Raw genomic sequence first — 22520 nt, 5'->3', positions numbered from 1 at the left:
GGTTAGTGACCATTTAGAGGCGACAAACAAGGAGAGGGGAGGACATAGAGAGGAAGACAGAGGGGAGGACATAAGAGGGGAAGATAGACCTATAAGGCGAGGAGCGAGGGGCGCTCCCCAGTGATGTAACAGTGTGGGGAGTGAGTGTGCGCGTGCGCCGCGCCACCAGCCACAACGTGTGTAAACAAAAGCCACCACAGGAGGGACAAGTGTCACTCACAACTGCTATTTTGTCTGCTGTGTGCGCCCCTCGCCGCCCCGACTGACTGCCATGCATGCCATTGAGGGCTCCGGGAACGTGCCAGCGTTCCTGACCAAGCTGTGGAGGCTTGTGGACGACGTGAAGACCAATGACCTGATCAGTTGGACGCAGGTGAGTGCTCACCTCCCACACCTGTCTCGCTCACTCCACATATACTTCCTAACTTTTGACAACTTATTCTCATTTGTTTAATAAACAAATTAGTGTCTGAGGCTCTTGATACATACTTTTGTTGAGGTCAATGAGGCGTTGTATGGACAGCTGTGATAACTTATTAAATGTCAAGTTTGTATCGCAAACTGATGAAATAAACTAGGTGTTTTTTCTGTATTGTATTTTGTCTTTGTTACAAAATTTATATTAACAAACTTTAATGTAAATTTTAATTTGAGTCAATTTAGGAATCACTTATTGGTAGTTTGGGAAGAACAACATTATTTGGTCACCTAGACTTGGTTCCTCTCATTGCTTTGATCTCATGTAAGCTAACTTGACTTACTCTTGCCTAGCCTAACATAAACTAAGTTAACATTAGATAACTTTCCTAGAAACGACGTTTACTAAAAAAAAAATGAAAAAAAAGAAAAAAAAAGACGAAACATGATGAGAGTGACTCGGTACTTGCGGCAGCTCGGCACCTCCTATACAGTATTTGTTTAATTTTTCTGTTTATATTATTAGGTTAATACTAGTTATATTAGGCAAAGTTAATGTATATTAGCTTAGGTTTAATTTCATCATCAAGCAAAATTTCACAATTTTTGGTTTCGATTCAGTTTTAGGAGCAAGTACAAAAATCTCAAGTGAAGTGAAGCGAAGCAAAAATCATTTTAAATAATTTCTGTGGTAAGTAGGCTATTATAGTGGCCACGATTCATTTGGCTGGCAATGTTATCATATATGAGAATATCATATACTGTATGAACTTTGAAAGGGGCTGCATTTTATATATATGTGCACTTAGTAGACAATAATAATTGATGCCTTGGTTTGATTAAATGCACATTGTAAGTTCGGGTTTGGACTAGTTTGCTTAGGTTTGGACTAGCTTGGTTAGGTTAGGAATAGCTAGGTTAGGAATAGCTAGGTTAGGAATAGCTAGGTTAGGAATAGTTAGGTTAGGGATAGCTAGGTTAGAGATAGCTAGGCTAGGGATAGCTAGGTTAGGGATAGTTAGGTTAGGGATAGCTAGGCTAGGAACAGTTAGGTTAGGGATAGCTAGGCTAGGAATAGTTAGGTTAGGGATAGTTAGGTTAGGGATAGTTAGGTTAGGGATAGTTAGGCTAGGCATAGCTAGGCTAGGAATAGTTAGGTTAGGGATAGCTAGGCTAGGAGTAGTTAGGTTAGGGATAGCTAGGCTAGGAATAGCTAGGCTAGGAATAGCTAGGTTAGGAATAGTTAGGTTAGGAATAGCTAGGTTAGGGATAGCTAGGTTAGGGATAGCTAGGTTAGGGATAGCTAGGTTAGGGATAGCTAGGCTGGAATAGTTAGGCTAGGGATAACTAGGTTAGGAATAGTTAGGTTAGGAATAGTTAGGTTAGGAATAGTTAGGTTAGGAATAGTTAGGTTAGGGATAGCTAGGTTAGGGATAGCTAGGTTAGGGATAGCTAGGTTAGGGATAGCTAGGTTAGGGATAGCTAGGTTAGGGATAGCTAGGTTAGGAATAGTTAGGTTTGGGATAGCTAGGTTTGGGATAGCTAGGTTAGGGATAGCTAGGTTAGGGATAGCTAGGTTAGGGATAGCTAGGTTAGGAATAGCTAGTCACTGGCTGGTGACTGTGTATGCTCACTAGGGGATGTTTCAAGTTTGAATGAATAATTTAACTTTGAGCAATTCTTTTGTGGTGTCTATACACTGTTTTATTGCTTTTTTTCATGAACCTTGTAGTGTACATAACAAAATTCTGCATTGCACTCTACTGTATAAATAAATATATATATATATATATATATATATATATATATATATATATATATATATATATATATATATATATATATATATATATATATATATATATATATATATATATATATACTGTATATATATACAGGTACTGTACTGTTAAATGTTTTCAGAATGGCCGGAGCTTCATCATCCAGAACCAAGCTAAATTTGCACGAGAGCTGTTGCCACAATATTATAAACATAACAACATGGCAAGTTTTGTTAGGCAACTTAATATGTGTAAGTATTAACTTAGTTTTGTTTATTATATATTTATTATAATCTTGTTAGGTAAGAGGAGAGAGTGAGGCAGTATGTAGCTGGGGACAGTGTGAGTACAGAGGAGTGTATTGTATACAGGCATGTATAATTAGTTCACTGTGTTGAGGCTTATATCGAGGAGCTATATTATCCTTCAATGAGACGTACAGTATTCACATTAGATTCCTTGCGTTAAACAAAATGAAAAAAAATTATTTAGATTTATCTTCATATAAATATTGTACATTAACAGGCTGATTAAATATTGTACAGGTTCCATTATATGTACAGTATTTCAATACTAGTACTGCTCCTAAAATAATTGTCCCCCCTTTTAGATGGCTTCCACAAGGTGGTGTCGGCAGATTCCGGAGGATTACGGGTAGAAAGAGATGAGATGGAATTTGCCCACCAACATTTCCTTCGTGGCCAGGAATCCCTTATAGAGAACATAAAGAGGAAGGTATTGACAGACTTTAAAAGATGTGAATCCCAACTCATTTGCATACTTTACTTTTGGTGATATAAATTTAAATGTAAATTTTTTTTATTGATAGAATTTTTGCCAATTCATATGACACCAAAAAATCCTTATTTATCCAGTATCTCATGGTAGACATATAAGTAGGTATAATGTGAATGGTTGTATGATCAATTCAGATTGTTAACTAGCATGGGATACATGATGAACGAATCCCATTTTGAGTATTCTGTACTGTACTGTGTACTCCCACTCGAACAGAACTTATTCCTTCACGTTATAGTTGGACAGGAAGCTTTTTCTACCATTGGAAAATGTGGGCTACATTGGATGCACTGGAAATTTTGTGGTGAAAACTCCAGATATCTTTTGGACCTCTCTTGTTCTTCCAAGGGTAATACACTCGGTGGTAACAGCCACCAGCGGGGTAGAAATAGCCTAAGCTACTCTATCCCTTTGAGATGTATTTCTTTCTTATCTCAATAAACATACTTGAACTTGAATCCACCGAGTGTGTTACCATTTTTCACTACTGTAGAAATTTTTTTGTCCATAAACGATAGAATATATATACATATGTGCACAATGCTTTTTAAATATATATGAAGGTAAAGATAGAAGAAGAAACTATAAAAATTTTACGAAAAGCAATAAAATATTTGTTTAACTTTGAGAAAGGTTAGGGATTAAGGAAAGAGAGAAAGGAAAGAGATTAAGTACCATGTTAATCTCTTAAGCAGGAATTTGGATAAACATAACAGTACAAAGTTGGCACGCTATGCTGCTACATAAATCATTTATAAGTAGTCTCATTTAATTTCTTATGCTTAGATTTCTTGAGCATTTTTTACTTTGAAGCACTTCCAATAATTCTCTCCCACTTAGCATTCCTCATGCTTGTTTACCTTTCAAGCTATTCAGCCTTTTTTTTTTCTGGGAGTGCTTTCTCAGTATCTCCCATAGCTATCCACTTGGATTCCCCCAAACCTACTTGGATAATATTTGTAATCCTGAGTCAAACTATGTACACACTTGCTCTTTAAGTCCATTTGCTAATTAGCTCCACTCCCTTGCAACAAGATGGCAGTCCTGGCAACCCATGGGTCTCTGGCAGCCATCCAGTCATTTATGCACCCACTGCAGTTCCCTCTAGGTTCCTTGCTGCTCTGCTTGTACTGAAAACTCGGTTAAGTGTTGGCCATTCTTTGGACTGTGTCCAGTGCAGGGGCCTGTGCCTGCATTTGTTTCCTTGCAGCTTCACAGGCATATTTTTTTATGGCATTCTGTTGCATGTGCCTTGATCACTTGTTCACCTTGGCTGCTGCTGGCATTGTTCCTGCCTTCAATCAGTGTTCTCTTCCCTGAGTGGGTTTGGGTGTATGCTACTTGTTAATATAGTACAACCTCAACTCAGTGAACTATATGGGAACTATATAAAACATATTTGAACTTAATGAATTCATTGCAGTGAGATTTGTTGCAATAGGAGATGCCTCAAAGATATATTTCTATGCTCTGTTGACAAATTTCACTTGACAAAATTTTTGTTTCAACCTATAATACAATGGACAACCACAAAATAATCATGTTTGCAAACAAATTTAACTACATCTAGCTATTTCTCATGTCCTCAGCCTTAAAAGTAATTTTCAAAAGGTAGCAGAACCATACCTGAGTGAATGATGAAAACCTTCCCAACTCAAATTAAAAACAAACCATAGAAATTGGTTTTAAATAATTTCAATAACTTTCCCAAGGCTCTAACTGTTTCTTGTAATATTGAGTCCATCTACAAAAATCATCAGCAATGTGATTGGAGCCATATCAAGAGTTATCATTCATTCCCTAATATTTCTCTATGGGCTGATTTCACTGGGCAAAATTTTAATTTCAACCTGTCATATGAAGGACAACTACAGTACACAGAGAACTTCTCTTTAAAGAGATTTAACTACATCTAGCATATTTCCCATGCCCTAGCCTTGAAAGTTTATTTTAATGAGGAAAACGAACCCATACTTGTGAACAAAAACTGGGGAATTTCAAAATTAAAATGTAACCTAGAATTTGGTTGACCAGACCACACACTAGAAAGTGAAGGGATGACAATGTTTTGGTCCGTCAATCGACGTTTCGGTCCACACAATCGACTTGAGAATGGTCCAGGACGAACCGAAACGTCGTTGTCCCTTCACTTTCTAGTGTGTGATCTGGTCAACATATTTCAGCCACGTTATTGTGACTCATCTCCTGCACTAGAATTTGGTTTTTAATAAGCTCAATGGCTTCTCCAAGGCCCCCAACTATTTCTTGTAATGTTGCTTTCAACTCTGAACTTGGTCTCAACATCTTAAGCAAATCCACATTTTTTTTTTAATTGTTTTTGTTCTTACTATTATCATCATTATTATTGTCTATATAATAAAAGACTTTTATTGTCTTTTATTATCTTTTGTCTTTATCTTTATTATCTTGTCTTTATTTTATTTATTTATTTATTGTATTATCTTTTATTGTCTTTATTATCTTATTATTACTGTCTTTTATGGTCTTACTATTTATTACAAAAAGTTAGAATTTCCAATTCTAGTACAGTAAATGAGAGGTTTCATTTACACATGAAATATTTTGTAATTTGGACCAGAGTTGAATGATTTAAATTCCTGTTTGTTGAATCCGGTGAGTAAACCCGGCATGGAAAGTGTGGGTTCCCACTGGAGATTTGCTGAATTGAGGTTCCGCTGTAATGCTGCATTAATATTTTTTAAATGGTCGTGTACAAGCCAGTAACAAACGGCTGGAATGAATTCATAATGTCTATTCAAGTGAGAGTATACAGTACTGTATATGTTAACATTTTTAGTTATTTTAATCGTGATGATTAATATTGAGTATTAAAGACTTTAATGGTAATCCTAAGTAATGGATGTGGTACTAATCATAGAAGTATTTCTAAGACAAGGAGAATATGACTATCACTGCCATCATTTCCTTGCAGTCCATCACTTCATGTGGCAACATAATCTTGTGCTATAAATGTGTTGTGCAATATTTTGATTCTTGTTTTCCTTTGAATTCTAATTTTTGTTGAGCGAAGTCTTGAATAGAGAAAAATGCTTCCTGTTCTTCATTATTAACATGAGGGCTGTTTAGAGATGCATATGGGAATTCAGTGTTTTAACGATATGGTGGATTGAAGTTGATCTTGTTGGTTATTAATGCTTGCATTATGTTAATATTTGTATCCAATTTCCTAAGCAGTTTATGTAAAGATTATCTGAAAGGGTGTTGTTTTCTATTGACAATATTTGACTTTTCTCTCTCAAAGGTTAACCCTGTACTGCACTCACCGAGAAATCTTGTTTGATAGGTGGTGCGCTCGCCAAGAAAACCAATTTGTAGATATAGCGAACGATTCAAAACTTCTGTAGGTACACGGGGCTTATCTCTGCTTCCTTGGGCCTCCAGTAAACAGATGCCATCCTGAAAGGAGATTGTCTGCATCCCTCCTGGATGTGCGGGCCTCAGTACTGAGTGAGGAACTTAGGGTAACGCATGCAGCAGGAACAGAATCACAGTGCAGCTTGAGGTCACACCACCACTTAATGATGATGAATAAAATAAGCATGATTATTTGGCGATGATAGTATCATAGATGATTCTGACTGATAAAGACTGTGCACAAGGTTCAGATATCAGGAAACAATGCTGATACACAGTTATATAATATAACTACAAAAAAAGCAGTAAAAAAACAAGTCTGACATTGAAATAAATCAGTATAAATATATTCAAGACAAGACCCATCCCTCCCGCCTGGCCCGAGTAACCTTAACAAGACGTCACGTCCATCTGCACTTGTGAATCAGTGATGACATTTTGATTTTCCTCTCCACCGCAGCCACAGGAAGCTACATTTATTTTTTTATTATCCCATGATCAGTGAATGCACTTTAACAATATTAGATTTTTTATTTTTTATTTTTTTATGCGCACCTCAAAGTTGTCATATTAAATGTGTGTGCAGTGTAGTGGTTAAGCATATACAGCTGTTGTTACATTTGAGCAATATGGTTGTTTGATCTGTTGCCGGTCCAAAGATTGAAAGAGTCTAAGAAATCTTTGTTAGGTTTACAGTATAGGTTTAAGTTAATATAGGTGTTGATTAATTCATATAGTGTTATATAGTGGCATTTAATTATTTTAAACCTTAATTTATAAAGCACCAGCATTGTAGTTTCCTAGCCTGTGTGAAGCCATTTGCATAAGCAGCACTGTGTTTACATTCATCTTGCTCTTGTCCCACTCCTAATGATAACATATTAGTGCATCATTAAAGCTATTTCTCACGCAATCTTCCTGAATTTTGTTATTCGGAAACCTGGACATCCACTAGTCTATGCATTAGCTAATTTCAACTAATAATTAATTTAATATTAATACATATTAATGCATATTAAATTTAATAATTAACTAAATAATTAATTTCCATTAATATATATCTAATTGTCTTCACTTTTAAGTATTAATATGGTTTGGCAGTATGTACACATGTCAGTCATCCTCGTGGCTTTAATTTCTTGGTGAGCACCCTGGCTTTAATCCTTTCATTGTGAGATGGGATTGCAGTCAGCTGGTCATTCAGTTAAATTTGACTGACATGGATAATCTACATTAATCCACTGATTATGAACCATAAGCATTCTTGCATAACTGCACGTTCCACGCATCCTGGATTTTATTCTGTTTTTGTGACTGGAAAGTGAAGGAAGCATTAAATATTAATGCTCAGATTGGTGTTTAATATAATAAATAGTTGGAAAAAGTGAACTTTGGAAGGTCTCCGGAACCCAACCCTAAATTTCACAAATATGTTTAAAGTTTGCAGAAACTACTGTAAGTCAAAATAACATTTGGTACATGATGGGTTTGTTTTGAAATTGTAAGATTGAAAAAATCATACTCAAGTGGCTTGAGCAAGTTGAATGAGTCTGTATGGTAAACTGTTGATGAGAATGTATTCAAGTGAAATTGAGGCTCGGTAGGAGAGAAACTTGGAAATAAGATGAGCACACCAGACATGAAGAGTAAGTGTGAGAGGAAGAGAGGTTTAATGGTGAATAATGCCTGGGATATGGTAAGGGACAAGGCTGCGAAGACACTATTTGTAATGAGAGAGTGAAAGTATTTGTACCATATATGAGAGTTTGTAGGGGCACTATATACCATTTCATAAAATACTGCTGTGAGCTACTGCTGGAGTGTGGTGGTCATTGGTTAGTTATGATGATATATCATGTGAATGATTTAATGAATGAATGAGGAATGTTTGTCTTTATAATATCTATAACCTTCTTTCACCATTATTCATCATTTTTATTTGGATTAAATTCTCCCCATTATATTGAAGTGGTAACTGGGATAATGATAAATAATGAATGTTTTATTAGTGATAAATGTATCTGCAGATCTATAGTTGTTTGATTTCTGGAAGTACTAGTGTCACTTGGAATTATATATTCCTTTGATCTGCTTACAGATATAACGGCAGGCAGCTGTTCTTATTTTTTAAATGTTTGTAACATATGCAAGCATTAATAACATATATTTTTAAATAGCTATTTTTATTTTACAAAATTTATTTCAAAAAGTTATTTTCCACCATAGTACTTGACAAATATTGGTATCGGGCCTGTCCTTGTGTGTAGGTTTCCCAATTGCATCTCTTGCAGCAACAACGTAGACTTGCAAGCGATGGGGTCGATTTTTCCCAGATACCTACAAGCCGTACTGTGATCATAGAGGAAAACAAGAGCGTCAGCAAGCTGTTAAACGATGTACGGGATATGAAGCGTGACCAGGACTCCATGAGCACCAAGTTACTAACTCTGAAGCGTGAGAATGAGGCACTTTGGAGGGAATATGCCAACATGAGGCAGAAGTTCTCCAAACAGCAACAGATAATTGAAAAGGTAATGGTTCATTAAACTAAAGCAGCATTTCTTAACCATTTTACAATTACAGACCCCCCAATGGATTACCCAATATGTCCCCACTTACTCCCCATGCCAGACAGTCAAAATCAGCAGCAGCAGTAGTTCTGCTAAGTACCAGTATGACTTCCAGAGCTGTCAATAACTTGCCTTGTGTTGGTTCTGAGAGTCAGTGTCCTCATGGGACTGGTGTTACTTTACCTGTGGATAGCTAGGAATTGAACATCTGAAAGAAAATGTAAAGGCTTTTGTAAATTTACAGATAAACAGTATATCACAAATGCACAAGCTAGTTGCATTTGGGAGCTTTTTTTTAACTCCCACATGCAACTTTTTTTTAGCTTTTTCAACTAGGGAGATTTTTGCTGTTTGTGTGCACTCAAAGCATGGAATTGAGGTACATCCTGTGAGATGTACACACAGGTGACATGTGAGGTACACAGGTACATGTAGCCTTACATGTACCATTAATTCTAATCTAACAACAAAACTTTGCGTCCCGAGATCTTCCTACCATACCCGACACTTCAACCCCCCCCCTTTCATCACCTGCATCATTATCAATACCACCATTATCATCGTTACCATCATTTTCATTACCACAGTTACCATGACCACATTCACCTCCACCAGTTCCATAACCACTACTGTATTACCACCATCATTATCTCCACTATATCTGCATTGCACCAACCTGTACTTATTAATCTCCCTGGAATAATTTTATATACTATACTCTAACATTATACCCATTACAGCCTCCTGTAATCTGCTCCTTTTTGCTCATTGCACTTAATAATTTGAGATACAGTAGTGCCAACCTGGGGATAAATTTATTAAATGTACATATGTGATTAAAGCGTATTTACTGTAGTTGATATTGTGATATTGTGTTGCAACAAACACAAAAAAGGATTATCAAGATAAAAGGCTATTTATGAAATTTTCTTTCAGTTAATCCACTTCCTCCTTGCCATGGTCAAGAGCCCTTCCAAACCTCTGATTCAAAAAAGAAAATTTAGCCATCTGGCTTTGGAAGGCAGTGAGGAATCCTCTTCTCCGTCTGCCAAGATTAACACTCTCCCTCAATTTTCTCAAGGAAATCCCATTGATGTGAGTTTTCTCTGGCAAATTTGTCGGTGATAGTTAAATTTTACCATAAAGTATCATATGGAAAACCGAGATAAATTGAAGTGTTAGTTTTTACTAATTATGCGTAATGTACAATTATATACTAAGGTACATAATTTGCCCTGTGCAGTTATCTATATTTTGCAATCACAATGTATTACACTGTAGTCATTTTTATATTCTCCTCTGATCCCTTTATACAACTGGTTTATCTGGCTTTGCCGTCTGGCTGTTTAAGATTCTGTAGGTATGCAGTGAAATAGTTTCCTGTCTGCAATGTAAGAAAATACAGCAGCTGTATTTTGTTAGATATAGCAAACACAATTCTGTTTGATTGTTACATAGTGAGGTGCACTTTGATGATGATTTTATTACATTATGAAGTTGAAGATTTTATTCTTTGCATGCGATATGACTATAGTGCACAGATAAGAATGATTAGTTGTATGATGATTAGTTGTATGAGCTCTGGCTGCAGTGCACAGGTTAAGAATGATTAGTTGTTGATATATTTGTTTATTATACTAAATTCTTTACAAATTCTTCAAAATGTTTAGATTGGAGAATGTGAAGGTGGGACGGTGGGAGGTGCTCAGATTCAAGAAGTAACTGACCTGGTCGATCCTAATGATCCAGAGAGCATCACAAATGTGTTCTTGTCCGACGATGATAGCTCGGAAGATAACACACTGTTACCCGAAGTAGAGAGTGAGTGAGTATTCCAGGAAATATGACCTGGTTTAAATTTGGCAGATGCTCTAGAGCTTTGAATTAGTTTTAGCTTATCGTATTTGTGATATTATACTAGTAATATATCGGCACTCTAGATATTTCTTGACTCTTTGTTAGTTACTGTATTGTAAATCATAAAACATTTTAACACTTTTAATGTTCCTACCCCGTAGGGGTGTGCCCCGTTACACCCAGACCATAAATATTCTGGCCATTTCAAGGTGATAGAAATGTTTTATTTTATGTTAATTTTTTCTTGTTTATATTTTGGATTATTACCATAAATTTGGTGTCAAAATGTTTGCAAATGAATTTGCTACAACACAGGTGTAAAATAATTTTTTTTTAATAGATTATGCATGATTGTGCTGAATGTGAATGTTTATGAACATTAAATATTCCTTCTATATATTTCAACATTCCTCATTTATTTTTTAACGTAATTATAACAAATATGGAAATGTGCACACCTGATCAGTTTATATGGTTGCAAAAAGGTAAACGAACATTAGAATCATATTTTTCCGGGAGACGATATACAAAGCATTGTGAGAATACTCAGAGTAATTGTCTTAAGTGATAAGTAGTTGGCCGAGGTGATCTCTTGATGGTCTCTTGATACTTTGGTTGATTCCTTGATAAGTTATGCCCACACTGTACATCAAATAAGAAAAACAAAAGCAAAAAATTATCAAAAAGTTATTTTCTAGAATTTTGAGATGGATAATGCATTTAAATGTCATTGGAACTTTTACTGCCAAAGTATAGATGACTTGTTTTAACATCATTGAAACATTAAAAATATTACTTTATAGTCATTTTGATGGTAACCTGTTGCTGCTGTGCTGCATTTGTGTGCTGTCGTTATTATTTTCTGACATGATCATCTCAGCCACTGTCATGTACTGTATCTCCTTTTGATTATGATATCTGTTAGAATTCTGCTTTAGCAACATTTCTTTGTCTACAACCTCTTATCAGAACTTGAGAGTTCCTGATTCAGGTAGTGTGTAGGTACCTCAGTAACTCCTAGACAGCTCAAGGCCTTGTCTTTATTGCATTGCTCTTGGCTGCCATTCTTGCCCCAACAATTCAACACCCCTCCTTTTCCCTGTCTTTTATGGCTCAAATGTCCCTTGGTTTATAGTTCATATATTTCTTTGATTTGTGTCCTGCTATGCTTTAGTTTAAAAAGTTGTATTTTCTCTTCAAGCTGCTGTGGTGAATAAGCTGAGAACTGTCCAGAAATAGAGCATCAAGTGTAATGAGATGCCCCTTTCTGGGTGGCAGCTAAGTAGCTTCACTTCCCACCTTGCCATGTCAGTAGGTGGGCTTAGGACCCAGATTGTGGTACTTGTCTCACTGGCACCTTGAGTTGCTCAGGCTTCCATATAATGGTGAATCAGGGTTGTGAATAAGGATCTAGTTAAATTGTTTAAGGCAAACATTGCTCAGAGAGAGGTCGAGTGTTTTGAAAATTCTTTTCAACTTTCAGGAGGCAGTTCACTTTATAGTAGCTATCTTACAAGTTTAACTTTCCATAACTTGAATTATGATGTCATATTTAGTAAATTGGGAGCTGAAACTGCTTCAGCATGTGTGTGTGTAACCTGTAATGTATTCGTTTCTATTCCTTTCTACCCTGAGGTAGAAAGATCTTTCTATCTGCTGTTCTATTTCTCCATTTTGTATTTTAAACTACTTTGTGGAAAAGTACAGTACTATGTACAACAGGAAAGTTGGTTGACCCATATTAATAGGATCTTTGGGTTTGGATTCCATTAAATGTAATTATTTATGATTACAGTGCACATCCTAAATTTGGCTTAGTGGGTTGTTTTAAACTGTGTTCTTGCACCCTGCTGCTCATTTTCTCTATAGGCTAATTATTAAACATGTTTATTTTTTGTTAAATACTTCTGTTAATAACACGCAGAATCTCTCTCCCCAGTTCTGGCATGCGAGTGTCGGAATTCATTAAAGATAAGTTGGAAACGGAAACAGTGCTCACAGTTAATGGCGAGCCTTTTCATTTTATCGACATAAACCATGATCAGCCTCTTACCACAACAACAATTACAGACCCTGTTTCTAGTAAGTACTACTGTATGTAATTGATGCCTATATTTTCTTGTCAGAAAATGAATAATGTTGGTCATTGTTCTTGTACGGAACATGTGGCATGAGAGAGAGAGCTGTGTTTCAGTAGCCTCTTCAGATTAGTGTAGTACTGTAGGTAGAGTGACTGGGGAATGTTTGATACCCATTCTGGCTCCGTCTTTATTCCCCCCCCCCCCCTTCAAAAAGTAAAGTAGCTTTTTGTTTTCATTTTCTCTAATTTTAGCCCATAAAATATGTGATGCTGTTTCCATTTGTTGGTATTAAGATCACATTTGTGTAATAGTATACAGTAAACCAGTTAACTTGTTCTCCCATGGATGTACTTAGTTCTTTTACTATACTCACATTGCCATTCTACTTCATTATCTTTACCTCCATGTATCTTGTTCAGTCACAATAGTCACATTTTAAAAAATAATTTTTTTTTCTTTAATTATACCTTTTTGATGTTTTGTTTTACTTTATGTTTCATTTCCCTTCAATCATTCTTGCTTCCCAATGTAAACTGCAACTGGTTCACTTTTCTGTTTATAGTAAACCAGCTTGTAAAGTGTTAACACATGCTTAAAGATTTGAAAAAAGTATAAAAATCAGGAGAAAATTATACTTGTGGCCACTGCTGCAAAGGTGGGGGGGAGAGGGAGCATTTCCAAAACAAACAAGACATGAAAGCTAAACATACCTAAGTTAGCATATGTTCTAAATATATTTTTTTCAAGTTTATATATTGCTGAACCTATGATTTGTTTTTTATTTTCAGCGATGACTGTTGTAAGTCCTGAAGGCACCGACATGACTCAGAATTTTAATGAAAAAACCTCTAATTCGTTACTGGACGAAGCACCTCTTAGTCCAGAGCTTTTAGACACTGTCGATCCAAGTGCCGTAACACAGTCGTTTAAGTATGCCGTTAGTGACACGCCTGTTGTGAGCTCCAGGTGAGAATATTAGATAAACCATACTGTAGATATTTCATGATTCATAATCTATTATTATGTATGATATTGGAGTTGATTTTACATTTTCAACATGCAAATTGTGATAGACCAGTTAGCAATACTGTAGTCCCTGTTGTACAATAGTGGCATACTCCCTCTGCACACCTCACAGGTTATATTGCTCCAAGCTCGGCCTCTGGGCAGGGAAGAATGTTTGGGTTCCCATCTTTAACTGTTCACCTTTGTTCATTCAGCTGTAATTGGGGATATAATTGTAAACAATGTGGCAGATTTTGTTCCAGGGGAAGACTAATAGGATAAGATGTAGATGAGCAATAGGAAGAAGAATGCTAAGCCAGCTAACAAGAATCAGAAGTCATTGCTCCTGTACCCATATTTTATCAAAATATTAAATAATATCCACAGACAATTATATTATTATTATGTTCCAGATGTTTGAGCAAAAGTGAATGAAATAACGGAGAGAGGCACCGCTCCTGTGCCAGGTAAGTCCACGACGGGCTCACCATAGCCCGTGCTACTTGCCCCGCTCCTGTGCCAGGTAAGTTATGGGCTCACCATAGCCCGTGCTACTTGGAACTTGTTCCGAGTAGCTGAATCTATAACAACAACAACAACAACGAATGAAATAAGCACTCTTCATTGTTTGGTGTACATACATGGCAAAGGTTATCTGAATCACCTTGTGTAGGTAATGCAGATAGCCATCATTTATATACCCAGAGCAGACTCGACACCATTTCCTGTGGTAAAAGAATACAGTTCATTGCTGGTTCTATACAGTTGCTCAATAATTTATTCTATAAATCTACAACCATATTCACAAACCAGTATTTACCCAGGTCTTCCTTGAATCTAAACATATTCAATTTTTGTATCCATTGTTTCATGGTCTATTGTTTGTTGATACATTAAGCACCCTATTAATATTCCCTTACAATATACCCTTTCATTTCTATACATCAATTATTTCCACACTTTCTCTGTCTTGCTAGAATTAAGCTTTCTTAATCTAATTTTGGAGGTTTCTAATTCCTATGATTAACTTCGTCATATTTTTCTATACACATTCCTATGCATACATAATATTCAATAGCATGGTGCCCAAAGCTGAACTTCAGAAAATAAAAATGTTAGCTTAGTGAGGGCATAACTAGAATTGCTAAGCTGTAAATAAGATATAAAAATATTTTCTAGCAAATGAGACAAAATACTTATTTATAATGCCACTCATATTTTTGTTGAAATAGAGTTTCCAGTGCAGAATATTTTACGGAGTACATAAGTATGCATTGTAACATTAATGTGCTTTAAATGTTATATTTAAGCAGTAGCAGTGTGAGAGCTTGCAAAGACCCTAGTCCTTCAACATCTGTGAGCTCGGCCAAAGTCCAAACAGTTAGCCAGAAGGGCAAGATGAAGGCCATCAAGGCTGAGAAGGGCACTACTTCAAGCTCTACCTTGAGTGTTGCAGTCCCTGATAAGGGTTTACACAAGTAAGGCATTTTCCATTATACTCTTCTTGATTTATAATGCATTTATTTTGGTACCCAGCCTGAGGAAGTGTTGACATGTGAAAGTTTCCAAAACACTCGAGTCTCTCCACTTTAGGAGAGTACAGAAAGTTTATTTACAAGCTAAGTAGATAAGTCAACTAAAGTGTGTGAAGTTGATATTGCATCAGGAGATATACTCAAGTTGGATTGTATAGTCAGGAACTAGGAAAAGGTAAAAATACAAAATTAAAACAAGAATTGGAGTCATTGAAAGGACATTCTGGAAGTTTCATAACTGTTGAACTTCAGATACAGTAGAATACACTAGAATAGTAGAATATACTACTTCATAGTAGTGTATTCTGTTTTGGCAAAATCACACTGATCATTGGTGAAAGAGGCATGTTGACCAGAGGTATGAAAGAGGCATGCTCATGGCTCTACCCATGATATACTGAAGGCAATGCTTTTGGAATTAGCCCCTCAGTTGCTTCGTGAGCCAACAGCCAAAGCCCATCTAACATGCTGTATAGATGTTACACCCTCTAACCTCCACTTCACTGTTAAAATACCTTTTCAAACCATCCTGCCACATCATTGAGAAAGGGAAACATAAGAGTGCACTCTTAATCTTCCATGAGATCAACTGCCTGCTATATTACAAAAGAGAAAATCAGAACCAAACCTCTCAGAATGATGAAGAGGGGGTACCAGGACAGCCAGTTATCACTTTGCGGACTACCAGATGGCATCTACCAGAGGTCACTACCAGTACTAGCTACACAATTATACTGGAGGAGTCAGCTGGCCTCACTTTCTGCCTGGCAGTCCATCTTTGTAGGACTCGGCTTTGTAGAGACTAATTCAAATAAGATGTCTAACATTTCTTTGAGACTTACTTTCTGCATAATGTGACTATTGCTTTATTTATGTCACATAATTATCAGCCTTTTGCTGGCTATTCTTCTCCTGAGTCAGCTTAGTTTGAGGGTTGTCTTCCTAGGTGCTGACTATATAAAGACTAAAGGCTCCCCTACAGTTTTCTTCTCTGTGGTCACTGATGTGTTTTAATGTGGCCTGACTGCTCTTGAGAATGCCTCTGCCGTGCTGACACCATTTTTGGGCGACTGATCTAAGCTTTGGAACATTGCTCTTAACACACAAGGTACACACACACACTGCTTTCCTGTTCATGATGGATTCCGTGACAGCCCATTTCCCCTGGATGCTTCTCAAGTGTGTTGTTTGCCTTGACTTTTACATCCCAAATCTTTAATATGATTCCTTCCAAGTGCTATATAGTTGTAATGACTTCACACTTTCTCCTGATAGTTCCCTGTCCCCTTGCTTTGACTTTGTTTAGACTGTGACTATCTTTGCTCTTGCTTGTCATAATGTGTGGGGGGTCGAGTGAGTACACACCAGGCACTCCTCTCACATATGGACTGTTGCATTGGGCTTGTTTGATTGTTTGCTGCAGTGAGTCAGCCTTTTTGAGCTCATGAACTAAGGAAGTTCACTGCATTTGCCAAATTCTTCTCAGGTCCAGTAACTCCTGGTCGGAGACAGGCCGCAGGTTCTGGAGATTGAACTGGACTTTGGGGAACCACTGTCTTCCTCATCTATCTAAGCCTCAGAGGGGTTATAATTTTTTTTTCAGCCTCAGAGGGATTAGAATTTTGTTTTCTTGTTTTGAGGTAGTCCTTGGATCGCATGGCCTGGGGTTTTTCTATTCATGGAGCTTTGCTTGGGTTTGTTTTTTGCATGTGCTGTAACTTGCTCAGTCAGGAGTTGGTTCACAAAGCAACTGAATGACAATTGCTATTATCACAGACGTAGGAGTAATTTGAAATGCTGTTTTTCTTCTAGGCCAATTGGTTACTTAAATTTGGAAGAGTGTATAGGTAGTGCTGCCACCCGATGGCGGTCATGTGTCATTTAACTTGGTAGCAGTAGTTCACAAGGTAATAATTGGCTGTCCTGGTTCAAGGCCTTTATTAAAGTGTGTTAGGTGACTTGCTGTAATCACTTCCTCCTTCCTCACACACATTTTTGTATACATGAGTTCCTCCCAATTACTTACGAGGCTTTTTTTTACCCATTTTATTTCAAAGCAGACAGGAACTCCAGGCCCACATGGATGATATGCAGACCACTATTGATTCCCTGCAAGATCTTCTCAGCACAGGAAACTTCAGTGTCGATCCTTCCATGTTTCTCACAGTAAGACTTACAGTAATATAACTTTTAAGCTCAACAGTAATTTGGGCTTAACCTTTGTTGTTTCTAGATAACCAAACGTCATCTTTATTTGCTAAGGAATTCTATTTTGAATATACTGTAATTAAACCTTTTTGTTTTGCTATGAAAACTTTGTCTTATTAGATAAATTATATTATTAGATATTTTTAGATAAAAGGAAACCAGACATACCCTTGACTGGGTTATTAGACCTTTAGCCAAACCCATTGGAAAAAACTAATAATTAATATATATTATTATTGATTTTTATTATTTTATATTATAAATAATTAATATTTATTATTCAATTGATAAATAATATATATCTGTATATTATTTATTAATTATTAATTTTTTTCCAATGGGTTTGGCTAAAGGTCTTACAGCTCAGTTGAGGGTATGTTTATTTTCCTTCAGTTCTTAAATAATAATAAAATATATTTGGTAGGTGCCGTATTGGAACTGTATTTTGTTACACTTGTTTAGTTACCTCTGCAGATGTTTGGCTCTGAGGACTACATGCCAGAACTGGACTCTATGAGCTCTGTTACCAGTGGTAAGTTAAATCATTGTTTTTGTATGTGTGTACGTACAGTACTTGTATCCATTGTTTATAAGTTACAGTATTTTAGTTGAATGTTGTGGGGTGCTACATTGGATAACTGCTGAAGTATGATTTGGCTTGTGTTTTCTGTGATGCTCTGAAACTTAGTATGAATGATGTAATAAATGAGCACGTTATATTTTTGTTTTTTCAATATCTCTATCCTTCTTTCACTATTCCTATTTTGTGAAGATGCCACTTGGCATCGGCCAGCAGTAGGTGGAGGGGGTGGGGCGGGGGAGGCAACTACTGGGTGAATCGTTTGTATAGCCGTTTGCTGCCTTGTTTACTTTCTATGAACCTTGACGTTGTCTTTTCTACTTCGCCTCGCTTTTGTAGTGTTTCTCCAGTGAGAGTGATCTAGAATTTTCTGCTTCCTCTGCCTCTTGAGATGATGATGAGGTTATCTTGAGATGATTTCGGGGCTTTTTTTAGTTTCCCCGCGGCCCGGTCCTCGACCAGGCCTCCACCCCCAGGAAACAGCCCCTGACAGCTGACTAACACCCAGGTACCTATTTTACTGCTAGGTGACAGGGGCATAGGGTGAAAGAAACTCTGCCCATTGTTTCTCGCCGGCGCCTGGGATCAAACCCAGGACCACAGGATCACAAGTCCAGCGTGCTGTCTGCTCGGCCGACCGGCTCCCTGAGGCTGCCCCACCTCTGTGAGGTGGGGCAGCTTGGTGCCTGTCTCCCTCCTGAAATCATATTCAGGTTCTGCATTTAAGCTTGTATTCACCTAGTTGTGCTTGTGGGGGTTAAGGTCTGCTCTTTTGGCCTGCGTCTCAACTGTTAATCAACTGTTACTAACTACTACTACCCCCGTCCCCCAGGAAGCAGCCTGTAACAGCTGTCTAACTACCAGGTACCTATTTACTGCTAGGTAACAGGAACATCAGGGTGAAAGAAACTCTGCCCACCTGTTTCCGCTGGCTCCGGGATCGAACCCGGACCCTAGGATTGAAAGCCTCAAGCGCTGTCCACTCAGCCACAGTCCCCCATGGGAGGAGGATTTGAATACTTTACCTTATTTTTTTATTATATCATATTTTTTGCAGCAAATATATTCACATCACATTTTCATATAAAGGTACAGTAGATCCTTTTACTATGAGAATGTTCTAGAAACATTTTATAAATTATTTTTTTCAGATTATCAGAATTCTTCTAGTTTCCATTTTTTTATTTGCTTTTACTTAGAGTATTTTGAGTTTTTAGATGTTTAGAAGAAGAATGGATTTGTTTGTACAGGTATATTTTTTGCTTTGTAGTATCTGAGTAGAGGAACATATTTCCTAAAATAAAGAACAAATGTAATCCAGTTTTATTTATACCATATTCATTTATTTTTTATAGGGAATGAATTATCAGTGTATAATCCGAGCCTGCTGGACCTAGCTGGAGACATTGAAGAAGACGATCCAATGGCCTTCCTCAACAGTGCTTCTCCTACATCCACCGCAGCCCCTACATCTACATCGTCCCCTTCAAACAGCTCTGCGGGGCCCACTCCACCCAAACAGCTTAGACTGAACATAAAAAGAGAGTGTATTAATGATGATCCATTGGAAACGCCTAAGATTTTATCGCCTGTTAATTCCCCCGTGTATCGGGGTAAGAGGCGTACTAATTAGGGAATTGACATACTTGGTATGTGAAGCATATTTATGTTCATCACTTGGAAACATAAGCAACCAAGGGCAATGTGGATACGAGGTGGTGATAAGCCTTTCTTGTGACGGTGATATTAAACTGCATCTTTCTATATGCTAGAAGCCTTGACATAGTTTCCTTATTTATGTAAGTTAAGTTACTGCATATTAATTGAAAAACTTATGCATGAATGAAGTTGCAAGTGCACAAAAAGACAATTTGTTAGTCCCACTAGTATTTTTTATGAAGAATTTTTCATGAAAAGTTGTAGAAAGGTTTGGTTAGTGTATTACTAACTATAAGAGAGAAACAGATAAGCATTTGTCAAGTCATTTGTACATACATTATATGACTGTAAATTAAAAACAAAATGGTATATGATTGAAGATGAAAGTATTTAGCAAGAACTTAATTGTGTTTCTTAATTAACACTGGTAGTAACTGCTGAATTTCTATTGGTTGTAATTTTGCACAAAAGCAAGTGTGCAGACACAGGGTTGTGCTTCAAACACTACTAGGAAACACTTGTTCAACCTGTACTCTGGAAATCAATGTTACAGCAGGAAGATTGCATTTTAGGGTAACTTGCTGCACATTTAGACTGTAGCATTCAGAAAAGTATGCAGTAGTTATGGTAGTGATTTTCTTTCCTCTGTTTTTTTTGTACTGAAGAGGGTGAAGCCTGTTGCTGCAGTAATGTTGTAAAGAGTTCTTACCAGCATACCAGTTTTGTTACCTTAAGTCTGTTTCTCAGATATTTACAAGGAGTGATAAATGTTATGGAAGCTATTGCACTGCATGATAATGTTTGAAGTAAGTTGACTTGTTGCCTATACATATTGCGTGATTGGGCTAATAATGATTCTTGCAAAGCATTCAGGAGTTGGAATACAGTAGCTATGCATTGCAAGTGATGCAAATAGCAGCTTAGGCTACAAAGCAATTATGTATTTAGTTGAGCTTAAATTGTGTACTATATAAGTAAAAATTATGCAATTGAATTGTTAGCAAATATGGTGTTATATGCTTACTTCAATTAACATATTATGGGAGAAACTTCTGCAAACTCATGTGAAGGATTAAGGTGTCAGGGTCTTTGATAGAGGGAATAGGTGATCAGAGCAATATAGAATTAGTGATCAAGTCGGGCTGGATAAGTAACATAGCACAGATGACGAGATAAGTCGTGTAAGACGGATTGCCAGATGAGCAGGGTAGGATGGATAGCCAGATGAGCAGGGTAGGACGGATGGCCAGATGAGCAGGGTAGGATGGATGGCCAGATGGGCAGGGTAGGACGGATGGTCAGATGAGCAGGGTAGGACGGATGGCCAGATGAGCAATGTAGGACGGATAGCCAGACGAGCAGGGTAGGACGGATGAGCAGGTCAGGACGGATGGCCAGATGAGCAGGTCAGGACAGCTGGCCAGATGAGCAGGGTAGGACGGATGGCCAGATGAGCAGGTCAGGACGGATGGCCAGATGAGCAGGGTAGAACGGATAGCCAGATGAGCAGGGTAGGACGGATGGCCAGATGAGCAAGGTAGGACGGATAGCCAGACGAGCAGGGTAGGACGGATGGCCATATGAGCAGGGTAGGACGGATGACTATATAAGCAGGGATGGATGAGTGACCAGATAAGTAGCATAGGGTGGATGACCAAGCAACCAGGAAAGTGTAAGTAACCAAGCAACCAGGAAATTGTGGGTAACCAAGCAACCAGGAAAGGGTGAGTAACCATGTAAACCAGCATAGGACAGGTAACCAGGCAAGCAACATAGTATGGTTGACCAGGCAAGCAGCATAGTATGGTTGACCAGGCAAGCAGCATAGTATGGTTGACCAGGCAAGCAACATAGTATGGTTGACCAGGCAAGCAGCATAGGATGGGTGGCCAGGCAAGCAGCATAGTATGGTTGACCAGGCAAGCAACATAGTATGGTTGACCAGGCAAGCAGCATAGTATGGTTGACCAGGCAAGCAGCATAGTATGGTTGACCAGGCAAGCAGCATAGGATGGGTGGCCAAGCAAGCAGCATAGGATGGGGTAACCAGGCCAGCATAAAATGAGTGACCGGACATAAACATCGAAATCTAGATTTTCACAGTTGGAAACAAAGTCAAATGATCGACACTTGCCATAAGGGAATTTTATTTTGCAATTTGTGGTGTAGCTTCCTCTTCCTCCTCGCCATTCTCGCCTTTCCCTTAATTGCCATTAACACACTGGACCACTGACAAGGACCACAACTAGGTGAGTACCGGACAAATCACATCATCAGATGGCATACCATAAGCTGGGTCATTAGCACCTAAAGGTTAATTGCTGCTGTTCCTATATAATTTATTCTAAAAAAAAAACTAAATTTGTAATAAAGTCTACTATAAAGAAAATCTTTCAAAGAGGTGAGTCCCCTTGCTGTATCACTTGAGAGAGCAGAAACACTTGGCTAACTCACAGGGTTGGGATGGATCCAGTTATTATAGCAGGTAAATATAAGTTTAGTGTTTCTGACAGTCTATAAATATTTGTGGCAATATTTAATATTTATATATCATTGTTTTAATGCATTTATGTGCTGTACTGTATATGTAAACATTGGCTACCTCAGGTCATTCAGTAATCTGACAGTTAAGT

General features: G+C 37.5%; 1 protein-coding gene across 9 annotated transcripts; it reads left to right on the top strand.

The window, feature by feature from the left end:
• The first annotated feature begins 140 nt into the window (after positions 1 to 140).
• On the top strand, positions 141 to 22243 carry Hsf (Heat shock factor). 9 transcript variants are annotated; one of them, XM_045769749.2, is made up of 12 exons: positions 141 to 373; positions 2341 to 2449; positions 2809 to 2933; positions 8726 to 8923; positions 9899 to 10057; positions 10633 to 10787; positions 12759 to 12901; positions 13689 to 13866; positions 15216 to 15383; positions 17498 to 17606; positions 18123 to 18180; positions 19584 to 22243. In XM_045769749.2, exons 1-12 carry the CDS (start codon positions 272 to 274, stop codon positions 19859 to 19861), a joined length of 1782 nt encoding a protein of 593 aa, XP_045625705.1. In that variant the 5' UTR covers positions 141 to 271; the 3' UTR covers positions 19862 to 22243. The 9 variants fall into 9 exon arrangements, with proteins under 9 accessions (XP_045625705.1, XP_045625703.1, XP_069175063.1 ...); XM_045769747.2 differs by having other exon boundaries at positions 18111 to 18180; XM_069318962.1 differs by having other exon boundaries at positions 8684 to 8923; positions 15219 to 15383; positions 17501 to 17606.
• The last annotated feature ends 277 nt before the right edge of the window (positions 22244 to 22520 follow it).

The sequence above is a fragment of the Procambarus clarkii genome, chromosome 92, assembly GCF_040958095.1.
Source record: "Procambarus clarkii isolate CNS0578487 chromosome 92, FALCON_Pclarkii_2.0, whole genome shotgun sequence".
NCBI classification, from domain to species: Eukaryota; Metazoa; Arthropoda; class Malacostraca; order Decapoda; family Cambaridae; genus Procambarus; species Procambarus clarkii.
This window is presented reverse-complemented; position numbering and strand designations above follow the sequence as displayed.

Bases quoted from the DNA above. Each gene is read 5' to 3' on its own strand.
- Hsf (XM_045769742.2), top strand. From the start codon at position 272: ATGCATGCCATTGAGGGCTCCGGGAACGTGCCAGCGTTCCTGACCAAG. The intron at 10,788-12,758 runs GTGAGTATTCCA...CTCTCTCCCCAG, and splicing joins TTACCCGAAGTAGAGAGTGA to TTCTGGCATGCGAGTGTCGG. The intron at 18,181-19,583 runs GTAAGTTAAATC...TATTTTTTATAG, and splicing joins TATGAGCTCTGTTACCAGTG to GGAATGAATTATCAGTGTAT.